The sequence below is a fragment of the Monodelphis domestica genome, chromosome 5 (genome assembly GCF_027887165.1).
Source record: "Monodelphis domestica isolate mMonDom1 chromosome 5, mMonDom1.pri, whole genome shotgun sequence".
Taxonomy (NCBI): Eukaryota; Metazoa; Chordata; class Mammalia; order Didelphimorphia; family Didelphidae; genus Monodelphis; species Monodelphis domestica.
Window position 1 is genome coordinate 31,196,817 of NC_077231.1, and position 18,986 is coordinate 31,215,802.

General features: G+C 48.8%; 2 protein-coding genes across 12 annotated transcripts in view; both read left to right on the top strand.

The window, feature by feature from the left end:
- The first annotated feature begins 3,877 nt into the window (after positions 1 to 3,877).
- On the top strand, positions 3,878 to 11,193 carry ATP5MC2 (ATP synthase membrane subunit c locus 2). Of its 3 annotated transcripts, none has more exons than XM_056798111.1 (5): positions 3,878 to 4,178; positions 7,270 to 7,338; positions 8,921 to 8,998; positions 9,690 to 9,883; positions 10,925 to 11,193. In XM_056798111.1, exons 1-5 carry the CDS (start codon positions 4,116 to 4,118, stop codon positions 11,037 to 11,039), a joined length of 519 nt encoding a protein of 172 aa, XP_056654089.1. In that variant the 5' UTR covers positions 3,878 to 4,115; the 3' UTR covers positions 11,040 to 11,193. The 3 variants fall into 3 exon arrangements, with proteins under 3 accessions (XP_056654089.1, XP_056654090.1, XP_056654091.1); XM_056798112.1 differs by lacking the exon at positions 3,878 to 4,178 and adding an exon at positions 4,422 to 5,255; XM_056798113.1 differs by lacking the exon at positions 3,878 to 4,178 and adding an exon at positions 4,586 to 4,615.
- A 7,448-nt stretch (positions 11,194 to 18,641) lies between these two features.
- The window catches only part of LOC103101358 (cyclic AMP-dependent transcription factor ATF-7), a 96,516-nt gene continuing 96,171 nt past the window's right edge, over positions 18,642 to 18,986 (top strand). For 6 of the 9 annotated variants that reach the window (XM_056798050.1, XM_056798052.1, XM_056798054.1 and 3 more), the window contains exon 1: positions 18,642 to 18,800. The gene's annotated coding sequence lies outside the window, so the exon portion shown is untranslated. The remainder of the gene's footprint in view (positions 18,801 to 18,986) is intronic. The other 3 variants (XM_056798051.1, XM_056798057.1, XM_056798053.1) reach the window with 2 other exon arrangements.

An 18,986-nucleotide genomic window follows, 5' to 3' on the forward strand; every position in this document is an offset into this window, starting at 1 on the left:
GGATAAATCACAATTATAGAGCAGCTACCCTTTCTTCTCAATGGTCTGATGAGGGAGGCAGCCCATCATTATCCCCATTTTACAGATGAGAAAACAAGCTTAGAGGAGCAAAGTGATTGACTTGCCCAAGGGTCACAGAAATTAGAGCCTAGAACTCAGGTCTTTTCATTCTGCTCTATCTCCCTGCTGAATCTCCATCTCTCTGCTCTCTGCTCCCATCAGCCTTGGTCTTTCCAGCATTGTAATAAGGCCTTGTGACAGTGGAAGAAGGGGATCAGCTAGGTAGCACAATAGAAAGAGTATCAGGGGGTGAGTCAGGAAGACTGGGATTCAAATCTAGCCTCCATATTTCTTTTCCTAGCTGTGTGACCCTGGGCAAGTCCCTTAACCCGAACTACCTTGGTCTTGCTGCTCTTCTATTTTAGAACTGATACTAAGACAGAAGGTAAAAAGAGGAGAATAGAGAAGATGCCCCTGGCCCCCTCCTCTTCCCTTCTTGGCTCTAGGTCTTCCCTCAGTAAAATGGAAGACAAGCTTTCCCGCAAGTCCATGCTTAGGCAGGTTCTTTTCTCCCCACTCCTTTGCTCTCTTCCCCTTCCAGGTCCACTTCTCCTTGTGCCATTTTTTCCAGTCTGACCTCCACTCCCAACGGACCAATATTTCAGAAAGGGTGTCAGTTGAATTCAGGACTCTCAGCACTGACCACCTACCAAAGGGGCCAAATCTCTACACACACATTTTATTTTAATAACCTCTCCCCCCCCCCATTCCTGCAAGGAAGAATAAATGACCTCCCACGTCCTTAATAACGGTGCTCTGGGGAAATTGGAGGGACTGACAATTGAGGCTGCCTGCCTGGATGGGACCCCTCTGGGGCAAGGATCCTAACCTGGGGTCTGTGGACAGATTGAGGGGAGAGTGGGGGGAATTCCGCCTTCATTTTCACCAGTCTGTCTCTAAAATAGAGCATTTCCCTCAATTATCCAATGATTGAAACGGGTGATTCACAGAAAGGGCACCTAGGAGCTTCGGCTGGCTGCCTGAGCGTTCCCCTGCCACAAGAAAGGTCTCGGACCCTTGCTGGATGCTCCCCACTTCTCTGGAGGCAATCAGGACCCCAAAAGAGAAGCCAGCGTTCTCTGATGCCACCCTCTGCTTTCCCTTAGGAGCCTAATTCCAAAAATAGATGGGAGGCACCTACTCTGTGCAAGGCACCCAGCTTGGCACCGCTTACTCTGAGAGGACAGAGTAGGCTACAGTTGTTCAGTGGACAGTGCCTCCTAGCCAGATGCTGGACTTGTTTGGACCAGTCACAGGAACTGGCGTGCCTGGGCACGGAGAAAAAAGGAAAAGGTGGCAAATCTTGGGTTCAAATCTTAGCTTTGCTAATCACTAGCTCTGTGACCTTGGCCATCTCTTTGACCTCAGTCCCTCAGTCCATAAAAGGTCCCTTCTAGCTCTGGTCTGTGACGGGGTGAGGAGGAAAGGAAGACAAGACATTAATGCAACGGGGAGCCCGGGGTTTGGACTCCAAGGTCCTGGGTTTGAATCCTGACTCTGTGTGACCTTGGTCAGCTTCTGGACCTCAGGTCCCTCAGTCTGGCCAAGAGGACTTTCTCTGGCCCTTCTTCGCTCTGAAATTGCTGATTGGAACTGTAAAAAGCTCTTTGTGGAGGGAAGGGAGCCGGCAGTTATTCGGGACCTCCCGTGTGTGCATACATGAATGTGTAGGGAGATACCAGCCCTGTGTGTACATACGTGTATATATCCTGTATACCCACACGTGTGTGCTAGCATCCTGGGTGCATACAAGTGTGCATGTAGCGTGTGTACACTGTGTTGCTTCACTTGCGTGTTGAGAGTGCGCGGCATCCCCATCTCCCGCCGCACTCGCATCTACAAACTCGGTTTGGACCCAGCCCCTGGCAGCTCTCTAGTGCACGGCTGCAGTGGGGGACGGGGCTGACTGGCAGCTCCCAGCGGCCAGGACCCCGGCCTTCTTTCTCTCCTTCCCAGGGCGATGCTCGGGAGGCACTCCAAAGGACCTGTTGATTGAGTGGTCCCCGGGGGCCTCCTGTCAGCCTGCACTACTGCGGCTGCCGCGGGAGCGCGCGTGCTCGTGCGTTGTGCGTGGGGTATAGGGGTACATCTCGGAGTGGGGTGTCGGGCCCCCAGCTGAGATGGGGCTGGGGCTTAGGCCACCGCGGCCCGGCCCTGGGCTGCAGAAGCAGGGGGCCCCTCCTCCCCCTGCCCTCCCCGGGTTGCGGCGGAGGGCCATAAAAATGCAGATGGAGGATCGGTGTGAAATAACGGGCCCATATAAATCCCTCTGCCGCCCGCCTGCAAGATGGATTGGCCGCATTGAAATTCCTCCGCGAGGATAATTAAACTCGGGGCCTCATCCGGGCAAAATTACATCGCTGTAATGGCGTCGCTCGGGGTCCCGGGAAATGGCTCGGCGGGCTTTCAGCGGCGGGTTTTATCGCCGGCCGGGGTGTGCCTGGCTGCGGCTCGCCTCTCCTCCGGGACCGTAAAGCTGCTGCCGTGATTTATCCTCCCCTTCTCCCAAATCCGATTAAATGGAGGAGCTCGGGGCCGGGGCGCCGCGGGGCCCGACAGGCAGCCGGGAGGGGGCGGCGGGAAGGACGGGGCCAAGGAGGGAGGACAAATGGCCCCTCGGAGGGAGGCGGATTTGCCTTTATTTACAGCCCAGGGTTTTTTCCACTCTCTCCTCCACATCACCCTTCGTTTTTCCCTTTTCGTGGGAGCTGAGTATGCTCCCATCTTTCTTTCCCCCTGCTTTCCTGGATGCAAGCGGCTCCGGGTGCAAGGGGGGGGGGTGCTTCCGAGCGGAGTCAGACGGAGAGCGGGAGCTGAGACCCCCCCATCCTTGGTGGGTGCGAGAGAGTGGGAAGACCCCTTTCCACGCTGGCTGCCACATTGCAGACATCTAGGAAGGGAGAGCCAGCAAGGCAGAGGGGGAGACTTCGGGACGAGGAAGAGGGCTTGGACTGGAGCTGGTGTAGAGGGAAGGGTATCGACAGAGGAGGGAAGAAGTGGCCACAGGGGGCGACCTGAGGGACAGAGGTAGCGCTTAGCCAGGAAATCAGATGGGAAGCGGGCAAAAGCCGGCACACGGCTAGCAGGGGTGCCTGCCCTGAAGTTGGGCCGGAGAAGGGAAGTGTGGCCGAGATAGGCCTCCATCCACTCTCTACTGGCCCAGAGGAGATGGGAGTGGAGCCCAGAGAAGGTATAACCGATGACCCGGAAGTTGGGATTGGGGGAGAAGGGCGGCCGAGATCGCACGCCCCAGGGCACTCTGGGCTGGGAAGGAGTTCCAAGAGGAGGGAGAGGGAAGTGAAGAGCTGATCGAAACGTAGATGGTTGAGATGACCGCTCAAGTTCATGCCAAAGCCTCTGGTTTGCTGGGTCACTGACCTCCCGAAATCCCTCTCTACGGGGGCTCTCTCAAGTGGGAGACTTAATTCCTGGCATTTTCCCAGCTTAAGGTTTGTAAAGTGCTTTACATATATTATCTCTCTGGATAATTATCACAATACATTTACATATGCCATCTCATTTGATAAAAGAACAACCCCTCCTTCTTCTTCCCACTTAAACGGAAAAACACGAAAAATGAGGCTGTCACTTAGAGCTTGGCATTTTGCAGCCTATTTGCCCATTTTAATGGGTTTCCCCTTGGGCAACTCTTGGACACGTGATTCCAAGGCACCAAGGCCCCCTAAGCTGCAGAAGTGTTAAGGATGTAGGGGTACCAGAATGCTTAATGCTATCTATAGCTCTGGTGCATGCGGCATCCCAGTCTCAAAGGCAGTGCCTTTATAACTTTGGCTCTGCGCATGCTCAGTAATGAGCCTGGCGTCCATATTCCCGCTGCAGTCTAGAGCAAATAAATAGTCGACTGTATTTTGTATGCAACTCATAAGCTACACCAGGCCGCCACTGCATGTAATTCCACCTCTCGAACAACAGATGGCGAGACGGACCGCCTGCCTCAGTGTGGCTGGAGGGCGGCGCTGTGGCGCCCCTCCGACTCCTAACGTTTGAGCCACTCTGTCCTCACAGGCGCAGTGTCTCGTTGGCAAGAGGCACGCATGCGCCGAGTCGTCTGCCTCGCCTTCCCCTCCCCCTCTCCGTTTCCTCTACTCTGCCGGCAGGTAAGGCCCGGGGCCTCGCTCCCGCTTGGTCCCGCGCACATGCGCGCGGCGGATCCCACTTAGCGCCGCCGCTTCGCGGAGTCTTCCCGGGAACACCCCCGCCCCCAACGCCGGTCCTCTCCCTTTCCCTGACTCCCCGGTCCTCACGCCCCGAGACCTCCCCTTCCGCGCGCCGATGACCTCCAGCCGCGCGGGTCCGGCGCCATCTTGAGCTCCGGGCGTGGGGAGGGGGGCGGGAGGAAAGGAGGGAGTGGGAGTCGAGAGAGCGGTCTCCCATTCTGCCCCCTGCCTTCCTGGGCTCCCCTCGCTTAGGCCCCAAAGCTGACTGCCTTTCCCGAGACCGGCGCCCGGTTCGAGGCTCGTCCCCCACCCCACCTCCGGCGCCTGCTTGACTTTTGGGGACCCCGTAGATCGCGATATCTATGCCTGCAGACCAGGTTCTTAGTCCAGGAAGCTGGCGCGCCCACGTGAGGGGCATGCGTCCTCCTCCCAGGGCACTGAGCCCCCAGGACCCTCACTAACCGAGGCCCCTGGGGCGGCTGTAAGATAGCCTGATCCCCTATCTAGAGGTCACAGGCTTCTAAACGAGACTTGTCCAGATCTCAATCAGGCCCCTGAGGGGTCTCAAGTGAGCTCAGATCAGTCCTCTGACAGGCCGAAATCGAGAGGCCTGGAGAATCCGAAGCAGCCAAAGTGACAGCTAAGGCCCCACGGGGTGTGGGGTAGGAGCCTGATTGCCAAGGCGGTGCCCTTCTATTCTCTCACTGACAGGGCCTCTGTAACAGGACTGTGGCAACTTTCCCTCTTAAGTTTTCTAAGTTATCTGGAGGAGATGGCTCCCTCCTGTCCCACAACAACCCTCTTAGGAGAAAGCCAAGGTCAACCCGAAGGGAAGTCTAAATTGAATTCACCTTGTTCTCTTCTCCAAGTGCCTTGGTAGATCAGATCAAACTCATAATTGGAAGGAAAGAAACTTCGCTTTGACACGAATACTCTCCCCAAAGGGGGAGCATGCAATCCATGTGTGGCAAGCCAGTAGAGATGACCTTTGCCCCACTTAGGACTATTGCCTTGAAGGTACACAATTAGATCCCACGTGTCAGGTGTTAAACAGGGAGGAGACTGGCCAGTGTGGACATGAGTTTTGTACCTGAGTAAAACAGTTTCAAACCAAAGAAGATAGGAGAGACCAAAATAGGTCAGGCACTGAAAGAACTAAGAGTGGAGGTATAGCAAATTTATACTAGGTGATTGCCATTTTAAAAAATATTTTTTATTTTCCCAATTACATGTAATATCAATTTTCCAGTTGTCATTGTTATAAGGAGCAAGCATGCCTTTTAAAGCAAAAATTGTTAACCTGGGGTCTCTTTAAGTTAGTTTTTTTCTTTTAAAAAAAGCTTTTTCAATATAATTGGTTTCATGTTTAATCTGTGTATTTTGTATGATGCATTTAAGAATGTTTTGAGAAGGGGTCTGTAATCCTTCACAGATTGCCAAAGGGGTCCCTGATACAAAAAAGGTTTTAAGAACCCCTTCCTTAAAACCAAAGTCCTAAACTGTAAGTATTGTAAGTCTTAATTCTTTTCACCTCCACAAACTCATTGTGAAACTCATACTGTGAAGTCTCAAAGAAATTGTCTGTGCAACTTTGGAGCACTGATCAATTGGAGTAACATCTAACAGCTGTTTTTCTCAAACAGCCCTCTATTAGGCCCCAAAGCCTTTCCTGAGGCTGGCACCAAGTCTGAGACTCGTCTCCCACCCCACTGCTGGACCTTCAGGGACCTCATAGGCCATGATATCTATGAAATTCTCTAAGGAATTATTAATCATTTCAGCACATATTATTTTCTTGTAGCTTCTTTAAGTGATCCTTGATCAAACTGAAACATAAGGCAGGACAGAGTTAGACCGCAACAGAATTTAAATGTGAAGACTTTGGACTTAAGATCTCAGAGCTACTACTATGCCTCTTGACCTCTCAGGATATGAAAGTGATGATTATGATGGTTTAGGCTTGCTTATTATAATAATGTCAACTTTTCAGCACTTATCTGCCCTATCCCCACTATGGCTCTCCGTCATTTAGAAATCAAAGCAGGGAGCAGCTGAGTAGCTCAGTGATTTGAAAGTCAGGCCTAGAGACAGGAGGTCCTAGGATCAAGTCTGGCCTCAGACACTTCCCAGCTATGTGACCCTGGGCAAGTCACTTAACCCCATTGCCTAGTTCTTTGCACTCTTCTGCCTTAGAACCAATACTTAATATTGATTCTAAGGTGAAAGGTATGGGTTAAAAAAAATCAAAGTATCTGGATAAGCAAGTGGTTCCAGGTTATGCAGTGACAAAACCTGAGTTCTACATCATTGTATCCAAAAGCACAGAAATTCCTCCTGTTAAGGAAAACTCATTGTAGATCCAAATAGTGTGGTATAGACCACTAAAGACCTTGACACCAGAAGACCTGGTTTCAAGTTCTAGTTGTTAAGAGTGTATTTAACCCCTCTGATTCTGTTTTTTCACCTTTCAAATGGGCTTAGTAATACTAATAATAAAATAATGTATATAAATTACTGCTACGTTACAGTGCTATTATCTGAGGATTCCTTTTGTGCAATGGCTGGAAAAGGACTAGATAAAGGGTATTCTGGGTAATATCCTAAATTAAACTGTAATTTAAGAGTACTAGGACCTGGACTGAAGGGAAATTTTGAGAAAATTGGACATGGGACAGCAGTTATCAGAAACTCTGTTAATAAGGAGTATTATTATCCTGAGACTTAAGATTATTTTCCTCATACTGAACTCGAAGTCTTCAAAGCCTTGGTCTAAGGTGCTATAAATTATAAGTACCATGTCTTGATGTTCCTGAGAGGACTCAAGATGCTGTGTCTAATTTCAGTAAGCTGGAATGGGATACGTCCTTTCTGATTCTCTTGTTTTCTCTTTTTTGAAATGAGTATTGGTCCTTTTTCTGAAGGCTCCCTGCTATTATGATTGAGTTTTCTGAGCATCCTTTCAGCTGTTATGGGTTTACTTTGTATAAGTGAGGAGTAATTCTGATTTCTAACACTGCTTTTATGCCCTCAGCTCTTCTGCTTTGCCCCTCACCCCCTGAGAATGTACGCCTGCGCCAAGTTCATCTCTACCCCTGCCCTTGTGAGTAGATGGCAATCAAATGGGGGGTGGGTGGGGAAAGGAACAAAACCTGTTCCATCCTTCACCTACAACTTCAACAGACCTTGTTCCTCACAGCTAGGCTGTGGGGAGGGGTACTTTCACCTAGGGAAGTGACACCCTCTGGGACTCCCTTGATATGGTAGTCTGATATGGAAGTGATTTCAGCCAGGTAAGTGAATATTCACTCGAGTTCCAAATTCAAGCAACTCCCTGGGGAAAGTGGGGTTTTAGACCTGGGAATCTGGGTTTGGAACCTAAGCACTCAGTGGTGATTGTGTGTGCTTTGTGTCACTCTGAAGCCCTACCCTGATGCCTCTTATGTATTATGGAAGGGACATTGAAGGTTGTGACCCTTAGTTTTCTAAAGCTGTGCCAGCAAAACACAGTCTTGCAGGTCCAACCAAGACAGAAAGGAAAGGTAACCATGGCCAGCCCAGTAATTAATGGTGTGTTTAACAATGACCAACCTTGCTCCATTCCTAGAGGTGCAACACCACACTCGCTGCAGAGTGATGAATTTTTCTAGCTTCAGAAGAGGGGTGGTTTGTATCAGTGAAGTACCCAAAGCAGTGAAGTCACTAGTACTTTATCAAGGGAGGATCGTGTCACAGATTCAGTCGGTAATGTGTATGAAATGATAGTTATGCACAGAGCCCTGTCCTGTAGTGAGAGACACAGGTGGAGAGCTTATAGTCTAGCTAAGGGTAGGACATGTATTACAGATAATGAAGAGCACGTATAAAGCAAAGAGGAAGCGTAGTTTAGAGGATACTGGGTTTATGTTCTGCTTCTGACTTTGTTCTTGAGTCTCTAGACAAATCTAACCTCTTTTTTTTTTTAAACACTTACCTTCCATCTTGAAATCAATACATGGGTGTTGGTTCCAAGGCAGAAGGGTGGTATGGGCTAGGCAATGAGGGTCAAGTGACTTGCCCAGGGTCACATAGCTGGGAAGGGTCTGGGGCCAGATTTGAACCTAGGACCTTCTAGGCCTGGTTCTCAATCCACTGAGCTACCCAGCTGCCCCCTTCTAACCTCTTGGGTGCCTCTGAAATCTCTGAAACTCAACTTTGCAGAAAAAAAGTGGTGCCTGCTGGTTAATCCACATTTAGTGAGAGTCTACTATATGCAAATCACTGTTTGGGGCATTTTTTGGGGTAAAAGTGTGTTCAGGTTTGGGATGGATTGATCTCTGAAGGTGTGCAAGGAGACTGAATTTTGAGCAAGGTACTTGGAGATTTCAACTCTCTTAGGGAATGTCTGCTTCCCTTTTCTGCCTTGATCCTTGGCTTTCTCCTTCCATGATGCCTCGGCCTTGACTGCTTTTGGCGATAGTGAGAGACAAAGGGATTCGATTGTGCCTCCTAGTTCCCACAGGCAGGGATTCGGAAGGGTATTCTTGCAGCATGGGGCCTGGCAGTCTGTCCCTAGAACAGGGAGGGATATGTGTGTTATCCAAAATTTGACAAATGAACGATAGGAAGAATTACTTCTTATGGTAAGGCAGCCACTAGGAATATACAAGGCAACGTCCTTGACATTTTTGCTCCTTTTCTGCCAGGTGAGGAGCAGCTCTCAGCTGCTGAGTCGACCAGTATCTGCAGTGGTGCTGAGACGGCCAGAGGTTCGGACAGATGAGGTAACTTGACCATGAGTTTGTGCTTTGACTAGGGGGTCAGCAGAGGGAAGAGTGCTTACTTGCTTGGGCCAGCAGGGGGCATCCTGATACCAACCCAGATTAGTGGAACTTCCGTATTGGGGGTGTTGGGAGAGCCGCTGGTTTTAAATGAAGGTTGAGATGGCGGTGGTAAATCCTGTCCACTTTTTAGACAAGGGATTCTTAATCTGGGGTCCATGAACTTCTTTCTTTTTAATTTTGATAACTATCAATATCATTATTTTCCTTTGTAATCCTATGCATTTTGTTTAAAATATGAGTCTGAGAAGGGGTCCATAAGCTTCACTAGACTGCCAAAGGGTTTTAAACCCCTGCTCTAGAACATAAAAGACTGCCCATGTGTAATACTGAGAGCCTCCTTGTCCCAGCCTAGACTGCAATGGGGAAATCATAGCTCTCGGGTTTTTAGGAGACACCTAGTCCTGGGGCACCAAACTTTACTCAAGCTCCCAGACATCCTAATGCTCAGGTAGTTGACCGTACATGAACGTATTCAGGTCTTCCTTCCTCTGCTTTGCTTATCCACATAGCAGAACTTTCTGGTTGTATGAAGGATGTCTTACAGTTTTGCCTGGTAGGGCAGACCACGGTGCCAAAACTTGTGATGTCTTTCAAGGTGCCTTCCCCTACAGCCTATTTCTTTGTCTCATAGAACCTTAGCATCTTGGCAGCACCGGGTCCCCTGACCTCCCTCATTCCCAGATGTGGATTCCAAACTAGCACCGTCTCAAGGGACGTTGACACAGCAGCCAAGTTCATTGGGGCTGGAGCTGCCACTGTGGGAGTGGCTGGCTCTGGAGCTGGGATTGGGACTGTATTTGGAAGTCTCATCATTGGTTATGCCAGGTAAGATGGGGGTGGAAGAGTAGAAGAGTAGTGTCAAACCCCTCATTGGTTAATATGGGGTTAAGAGGATGAACTTAGCTGACACTTTCTGAGTAGACACGTTATCTGAAACAGGAGCAAAGTTTGGTTCTGTGGATCCTCGTCTTATTCCTTAGGACCACCTCTGGCTTCCCGTTTTCCCCAGGCAGTAGCTTCCAAATTACCTTTCATTGTTGCTATCCCACAACCCAGGGGATACCTTATTGCCACTTCAGCATGCCTGCTGGCACTGGGTTTCAGAGACTATCTGCTCCCTATAGACTTTTGGCAACTCACTGTTAAAACTAAATTAACCCTCCAGAGATGAGTACGTTCTTTTAATACCAGTGGGGCCATAGGGTTATTTTCCTGGATTTTTACAAAGGAGCCCTGGTTGTCCTGGGCATAGTTACAAGACAAGAATACAAGCCGGTGTTGATGTGCCAGTCAGAACCTCCCTGATGACCAGAATTGAGCAAACTAGGATTGATGAGGAGCATCACCGAAACTGGGATTATATTGTTCCTCATTTCATTCCTCTCTTCCCAACTATTTCTTCACCTTCAAACTAGAATGATCCCCTTTTGTCAGGGATGTACGGTCCTTCTGTTCTGACCATATTTGAATTGAAGGAAGGCCTCCTTATCCACTGATCCTCTTAACTACATAGTCTATTCCATTCGGAAGGGCTTATTGTGGGCCTGGCTACTAAGTTCTGCTCAGTGCTGAATAGAGCCAGATCGGCATAGTGGATTTTCTTTCCCCTTTTTGAGGTGATAAATTTTGGATAAGAAACTGCTGATAAACCATAGATTGGCTCAAATTTCCATTAAATCTCTGCAGAGCAGTGGATGCCCTGGTATCTGGAGGCGATAACTGGTTAAGACTTGCCCACATGGCAAGACCAATCAGGATTGATTGGAGAGAAGTGTCAAAACATGTTTCTCCACCCCTGTCCTACTGATATTTTTACTCTCCCTTTTGTGGCAGGAAATTAGACTCACCTACCTTTCCTTCTCCTAGGAATCCCTCCCTGAAGCAGCAGCTCTTCTCCTACGCCATCCTGGGCTTTGCCCTGTCTGAGGCCATGGGGCTCTTTTGCCTGATGGTGGCCTTCCTCATCCTCTTCGCACTGTGACGGAGCCATTTCTACCCGTCAACGTTTCTGAACGTTCCTCCTTCTCCTGGTCCTTCTGTGTCTTGTCCAGCCAGTGTGTACCTCCCCCTCCATCTCCCCAGGCAGCCCTGGGGAAAGCTGTGGGAAGACAAATAAATACTGTATTAATAAGCTGTTTCTTGGGTCTCCTGTGTATGCTTCTTCTCTGCCATTTTTTGATTGAATAGGGCCTTATTGAGAAGTTGGAGGATGGTGATGGTGATGGTGAAAAAGGGTGGGCTTCAATCCTGGCGTCAAATGCTCCTGGGCTTTTGCCTCTCCTGGATCCCTTCTCTGTCTCAGGAAAATGAAGCCAAATTTTAGAGATTATACTTTTTTATATTTGTTAACACTGTTTGTTACTCGCCTTGGATGCTTAAGCCATTGTCTTTAAAACATCGGTTTATGGTACCTTTCCATTCTTTCTGCCTTAATCTTGTGGAGGCTCTCATTATTTGAACTGTCACAGCAGCATTCTGGTCACTTCCCACTTAACCTGTCTGCTACAGCCCCAACATCACCCACAGAGCAGCATGCATAGAGGCTTCCTGAATGAGTTACCTACCCATTCCCATTTAACAGCTAAGAAAACTGAGGTCCAACAGAGGAAATAACAGCTAGAATCACAACTCACTGATGGCCAAACCAGGTCTAAGGATCCTCTTTGTGCTCTGGAATCTACCACTTTGCTCTGTTTCGTAAAGCTTTTGCACAATCCTGAGGATCCCTTGCTATTGCTGTTTCGTTTCCCTAAATGAGGTGTATAGGCAAGGGTGAGAAAGAGCAAAAGTCCTTCCGAATCATGAAGGAGGGGAAATGGAGGCCAAAATAGGAGAAATTACTTCCTATAAGATTAAGGGAGAAATTAAAACATGAAGGAAGAGGGGCTGCTTAATCCAGTTTGATTCAATGAGCATTATGTGCTAGACAATAGACAGAAGTTTTAGATGGAGCCAGTCTCTTTCCTTCCCTGTACACAGGGTGAACCAATCTTGGGCCATTCACCACTTAGGGCTACAAGGTATTGTCCCCAGTACTTCCTAGTCAACTCAAGCCTAATGTTGATCTAGAACCTTAAAAAGTGGTTTCCAGTAGAATAGGCCCTGGCCTCACTCCAACAATCTCCCTTTAAGCCGCTGGTATGAGAAGTTCTCTCTGGGTGCCCAAGGGAAAGCTTTCCCCGCGTGGGAGTTACCGTCTACTTAGTCTCTGCCATATTCTGGTGCCAGGGTCGCTTTTGACCTCTCCTGTTTTCTCGCCCCTTTCGTTCTTTTTTATATCCACATGCATTCTTTCCCTGACTGGGACAGTACTAGGAACGTACAGGCTCTTTATTTTTCCCTGAGGTAGATGATGAGATGGTGTTGCAAGAAGTGAATTCCTTCAGGAGGATCCAGGACAACCCCAATCCTCTTGGCACCTGGGCCCACGGGATACCTATTGGCAGGCCCAGTGGTTGGTGGATTGAGGCTGAAAAGGAAAGCTCTTCTAGCCTAGGAATTAAATTGGAGGTTAACTGTACTTGCCCCCAGGTTTTCCTGGGCCCCCTCTTTAACCATGGTCCACGGTATAGTGCTGTTATGCTTTCTGACTTGTCCTCAAAGCCTTGCCCTAGGAATTGTCTGAGGGTTAAGAGACCCCGAGAATAGGCTTCACTGCCACACTGTCTGGTAAGCAGGGAACCACCTCTTGGAGCTAGATATCCTCGTGTTTTAATCTACAATTTTGTGAGATGTTAGATGATGGAAATATTTTGTACTTTTTGGAATTATTTGCCCCTTATTGACTTAGGCGTGTCAGTATTTTGGACCTCAATTTTCTTACCTGTAAAGTGAGTATTAAGGGGGATCCCCCAAATGAAGAAAGGAGACCTCAGTAGGAGCCCTCCCATCCCCTTCATTTATTTTGCAATTATTATGGGATGGCCTTTCTGCAACTTTCACTTCAGAATCCAGATTTCATTTCATCACTATAACTGAGCAATAGTAGCTTTTTTGTCTTTGGAAAAAGAAACCACATTTTTTTTTACTTTAGGAGAAGGTAAAGTTGATCCTAGGAAGGGCACTGAAGTGGAAATTAGAAAGCCTGGGTTCAAATCCTGGGTTAGCATTTATTAGGAGACCTTGGGAAGGCTATTTAATCTTTCTGGGCCTCAGTTTCCACCTCTTTTTTTTTTTTAAACCCTTACTTTCTGGCTTAGAATCAATACTAAGTATTGGTTCCAAGGCAAAAGAATAGGAAGGGCTAGGCAGTTGGGCTTAAGTGACTTGCCTAGGGTCAAACAACTTGGACGTATTTGAACCTAGGATCTCCCATCTCCAGGCCTGGCTTTCTATCTACTGAACCATTTAACTGCCCCCTCACATCTTTAAAGGTTGGACTAGATTGGTGATGACCAACTCAAATAGAAGCCACGTATTGACTTAGAAAACCACAAATTGCAATTATCTGTGTTAGATTGTATTTTTACTTATTTTGTTAAACTTTCCCCATTTTGGTCTGATTGGAGCCCATTCTGGAGTTTAGACAGTTAACACTTCTGGATTAGATAATTTTTTAGAATTCTCATCTAGCTCTACAGTCTAATTTTTAATTTTGTAATTGTATTAATGGTCCCGGGACCTCAGAGCATTGGAATAGAGATGAAAGCAGGCTATTCCCAGATCATAAAACCAAATACCATTTGGGCCTGGAACAGTTCAGAACCCATGTAAGTTTCTGATTAAATGAATGTTTCTTCTGCCATCCTATTTGAAAGTAGATGACAGAGGGGCAGCTAGGTAGCACAGTGGGTAGAGAGGAGACAGGAGATCCTGGGTTCAAATGTGTCCTCAGATACTTGCTAGCTGGGTGACCCTGGGCAAGTCACTTAACCCCCACTGCCTAGCCCTCACTGCTCTTCTGCTTTGGAACTTAGCATGGATTCCAAGACAGAAGGTAAGATGTTTAAAAAGAATTGATACTTAGAGGGAGAGGGTTTTTTTTAAAAAGTAGCTAACAACTGAAAATCATCTAAATACTAAACAGGAGGAGCTGGAGGAATCAGTTCCAGCTCTCTCTGTCTGGGAGTATACTTGGGAGTTTCAGGACGTTTCAAGATTCCTGGGATAAGGAGAATTCTCAGGATCAACACTCCTAGTTTGGGTCCCAGTTGCTTTGAGAAGAGCATTTTAAGATGAAAAATTGGAGAACTCTGAGAACGGTTAAGTAATAAATGTAAGGAAAGAATTTAAAGAATGATTTTTTCAAGTCTTCCTGACCCCAAGTGGAATACTGTAGCCATCACACCCTCTAATCATTAGACCTTAGAGAGATGGCTGACATCCTACCTTCTGTTTTCTGACACTTTTGCATCTGACCCAGCCCTGTGACAGAGAGAGAGAAGGCAAAGGGGAAGGTGGGCTCACAAGGGAAAATGAGGATGGTCTTTCTTAAGCTAAATATCCTTTACAATTCCTTAGTGAAGTAGATGCAACTTTTTTTTAAACTTTCTTGACCTACTGCCAGGTTCATTTTGGTCCACTGCTAAGTTTTCTTTTTGCCTGTGTTGCTAAGTAGTTGACGAGTTTAGGGCTTCCTCTCCCTTCCTAAACCCAGTAAACTTGGGAGTCTTGCTCCTTCCTGAGTCAGCCCAGCTCTGCCCCCCATCATGGATATTTATAACCAGTAAGCATAGAAGCATTCCAGGAACTGGGGCTGCTTTCAGAGAAACCACTGCTGCAGACCCTATTGGGGGGAAGGGAGGAGAGCACGTGCGTGGAGCCAAGGTCAGCCTCCTGTCTCCTCTCCTTGCAGCCCCTCCAGGCCCCCTACTGCTTTTCCATCAGCATCTCCCAGCAGCTGAGCAGTGACAGAATTTCCAAAACACCATCTCAAAGAGTAACCATGAGCTCAGTGCTCCCTTAGCAACAGCAAAAACAGCCAGTGGAGATCCAATTTTAAGGGAGGCTACAAGAGTGGAGGCCGGGAAGACCAGAACAGGCGGGCTGCCGTGGAGGACTTCTGGTTCCACTGATAGACTCAATAACATTTAGCTGGTTCCCTTTGCAGATATCTCATTTCTTTTTTATTATTCATTTTTGTAAATGAATAATCTTATAAAACCCAACGCTCAAACATATACCCAAATCAGCAAGTGATAAATCTGCTCCATGATTGTGCTCTTACTGGGGTGGGGGAGAACAAAGTTCTCTTTCTTTTTCTTGGTGCGTTTTCTTCTGCATTCCAACGCCAGCAGTTCCTTGTCTGGGAGTGGATAGCATTTTGTCATAAGTCTCTTAGTAGCCAAGTGTATCCCATTTGATCATCCCACGCTATTGCAGTTACTATATCGTCTCTCTTGGTTCTGCTTATTTCACTCTGCATCAGTTCACAGGTCTTCCCAGTTCTTTCTGAAACTGAACAGATCTCTCACTGAATCCTCACACCAACTCTGGCAGGGTAGGTACTATCATCAGCCTCATATGACAGATGATGAAACCGAGTCAGACTTAAGTGACTTGCCTAGGGTCACCCAGATAGTGTCTGAGGTCAGATTTGAACTTCAGTCTTCTGGATTCCAGGCCCAGCACTCCACACACACATATAAATGGCCATCGATGGGCAGAGGCACCAACAATAGGAAGAGGAGGTAGCCCTGGAGCCAGGGGTGCCAGGAGATAGAGGCCGGAAGGAGAACATCCCAGGCACAGGAAGTAGTATGTAAGAAGAACAGGTAGTCCCACGTGCCTGCAGATCAAGGTACAATCAGCCTGGAAGCGTCGAAGGGCCAAACAGAAGGCCAGTCAGTCCTTTATCCCAGGAGGAAAAGAGAGTCTTCTCGAGCCATCAGACCCGTGTCTTAAGACTACAGAATGTGTCAGCTGAGCTGTCTTCCGACTGTTACGGTAGACATTAGAGACAGAAGCTATTCTAGTAGGGTAGATGGTCAGGCTCTAGACCAGGGGGGTTGTGAAAAAGGGGGGGGGGGGCAGGTGCAGGAGATGTCAAGGGGGTCTTGGCATAAATCAAATTAGAAAACTAATGCTAAATTAAATACACTCCCCCCCCCCACACACACACACAGGGGCTTTCTAGAAAGCCTTCATTTCCTTCTACCCACCATAACATTTTCCAAAAAGAAAAGGCTTAGCGTTTGCCCCAGGATTCACTGATTTCAGAGAACCTCGAAGAAAGACGGAGTGCTGAAAGAAGTTGGAATGGGAGCAAAGGAGACGGACAGATTTCTCCAGTCCTCCCTCCTCTTGGGCAGCCCCCCAAGCCACCCTGGGTCTGCCACCCATCTGCTCAAGGCCCCAGGCAACCAGAGTGAGTCCTAAAGGCGCTGTCACCTTAGGGCTCAGAAATTCAGGGCCTGGGGGGCCGACGGGGAGGAGCAAGCTGGGAAGGAGCGGGGCTCTTCCAGCTGCAAGCCTGAGAAGGGAACAAATCCTTCACCAGGGAAGATTGTGTAAACAGTGCCTTTGGCTGGAGCCACGGAGTTGGGGAAGCAAAGAAAGAGAGCTTTGTTCTCCCCCACCCCAGTTAGAGCACAATCGCAGAGCAGGGATTGTTTGCTTTGGCAAGGGGTTCCTGCCTAAAGGAGGAGGCATTCCGGAGCCTGGGAGGCCTCCCATCGGGTTTCCCTCGAGGGGCTGGGAAGGAGACAACCTTCCTTGGAAGTATCCTGCCCAGGCAGGGTGGCTGGAGACCCCAAAGGGCTGGGGGTACTTGGCCTCTTCTCCACCTTTGTCAGCCTCCTTCCCTTCCCACAGGATGTCAGTCAGACTTGTTCTTCCTGCCCTCAGATTTTGCAGTTGGTCGGGGAGCTGGGGTTCCAGCCCAGAAATAGTTGCATTGTATTGAGGGTAGAGGAGGCCACAGAGGGTGGAGCAGGCCAGCTCCTCTTGTCTAGCTTTCTGTTCTGAGCCCTCTTCTTTTGGAAGAAAGATTTTTGAACCCTTCTCTCTCCCCCTTGACCATTATAATCACACCCATAAGGTCAACTAACAATCTCTAAGCAAATGGCAGCCAAAGAGAAACCAGAGGCCCAGAGTCAGTAGCACCTGGGTTCTAATCAGTCCTCACACTTACTTCCTAGCTTTAGGACTCTTCCTGAGTTCAAATTTGGCCCCAAGACACTCGCTAGCTTACTAGAGTGACCCTGGGCAAGTCACCTAACCTTATTTTCATCACTTTCTTCATCTGTAAAATGGGCTAAGAAGGAAATGGCAAACCACTCCAGTATTTTTACCAAGAAAATCCCAAATGGGGTCAGGAAGAGTCAGATATGACTGAAATAACTTAACAACAACAATAATACTTTCATTTGAGCCTGAAAAACTGTACATAGCACAGTCGAATACAGGGAGAGCCAGGCCTGGAGTTGGGAGGACTTGGGTTCAAATATGGCCTCAGATACTTCCTAGCTGTGTGACCTTGAGCAAGTCACTGAATCCCAATTGTCTAGTCTTTATGACTCTTCTGTTTTAGCAGTTCTAAGAAGATGAGGTTTTAAAAAAAATTATCGTTTCCTTACTTGGAAAGCATTTTATTAAAAGTGCCCATCTTTGGGAGTACAGACTAAACACTGCCCAAAGGAAGAGACAGAAGGGTAGGGACATCCAGAATGCCACCCCAATAGCTTAATGAAGTGGGGAAAACATGAGATTAGGGCTCAGAAAAGCTGGTTTTGTGGTCCGGTTTGTGACCTCAGCGTGCATAGAGATGAAAAGGGGCTCAATCCAATTCCATCGACATTTTTAAACCCCTCTCATGTGCGGGTCCCTGGCTCATCGATGCCCCGCTAGGAAATTTTCGGGGGACAACTTGGGTGCGGAGGAATGACATTCGGAGCTGTGCTTTAGAAAGATTAATTTGGCAGCGGAAGGGAGGATGAATTGGAAGGGGCAAGAACTAGAGGAATAGGGAAAAGGGGACCTTCCTCAACCATGTGGGAAGTGCAGGGGGAGGGCGGGAGCATCCTCCGACATTGAGGTTTTTAAGCCTAGGTGACAGGGACGTTGGGGACATCCTCACGAAATCAGGGGGCAAGTTCTAGGGGAAGAAAGTTTAGCGGGCAGGCTTCGGCGTTCCGGTTCTGACCGGATATCTGGATACTCAATTCAAAATGCGGGTCAGGAATTTTGGAGACAGCTTTGGGCTGAAGCGAAAGGGAAGGGGTTGGCTCCGTCGTCAGAGAACTTTGGAAGTGTCTGAGGCCACCAATGACCCCGGCCCTGGCTTTCAATGCACTGAGCTACCCAGATGCCCCCATGTTTAAAGCCCCCCCCCCCCCCAAGCCCTTAGGATACTTCGCTCCTGACAGCGGCGGCCTCCTTAAAATGGAGAGAAAAATGCGCCCAGGCACTTTATGGGATTGTGGTAACTCGGAATACGTTCCTCTCCCTCCTCTAGCAGCGCATTCCTCGGAACCACCGACTCTCCCCCGGGATCGCAGAAATCCATACCTCCCCGGGCGCAGGCCCCTTTTTTATAGAGTTCTTCCCAAGCAGCCCAGCACGTGCTAGGCGTCCGCGCTCCGCCCTACCCGAGGCCCCGCCCCTCCGGCGGCTCCCCGGGGCAGCCCCCGCAGACCCCGCCCTTCCCTCCCCCCACCCCAACCCTCCCAACCCTGGGGACATCTCGCGAGAGGTGAATGCGCCAGGCCGGACGGGAGTAAAGTGTCTGCTCCGCTGAGGTGGGAGAAGAGCCCAGGGAGAGAACGCGGCCGCTGAGCGCGGTAGGTGGCGGAGCTCTTGGCAGGTGAGTTCTGGTATTGCCCGCCAGAGCGGAACCTCGATCTCTCTGTCCCCCTACCCCCGAGCTAGTCCTGCTGCTCTAGGCTGGGATCTCCGAGTAAAGTCTGTGGTGGACTGGGGGGGCGCTGAGGCGGTGGCCGGGCCCTGTCTAAAGAGTGGGGGTGGGGAAATGGACGAGGACTAGCCAATG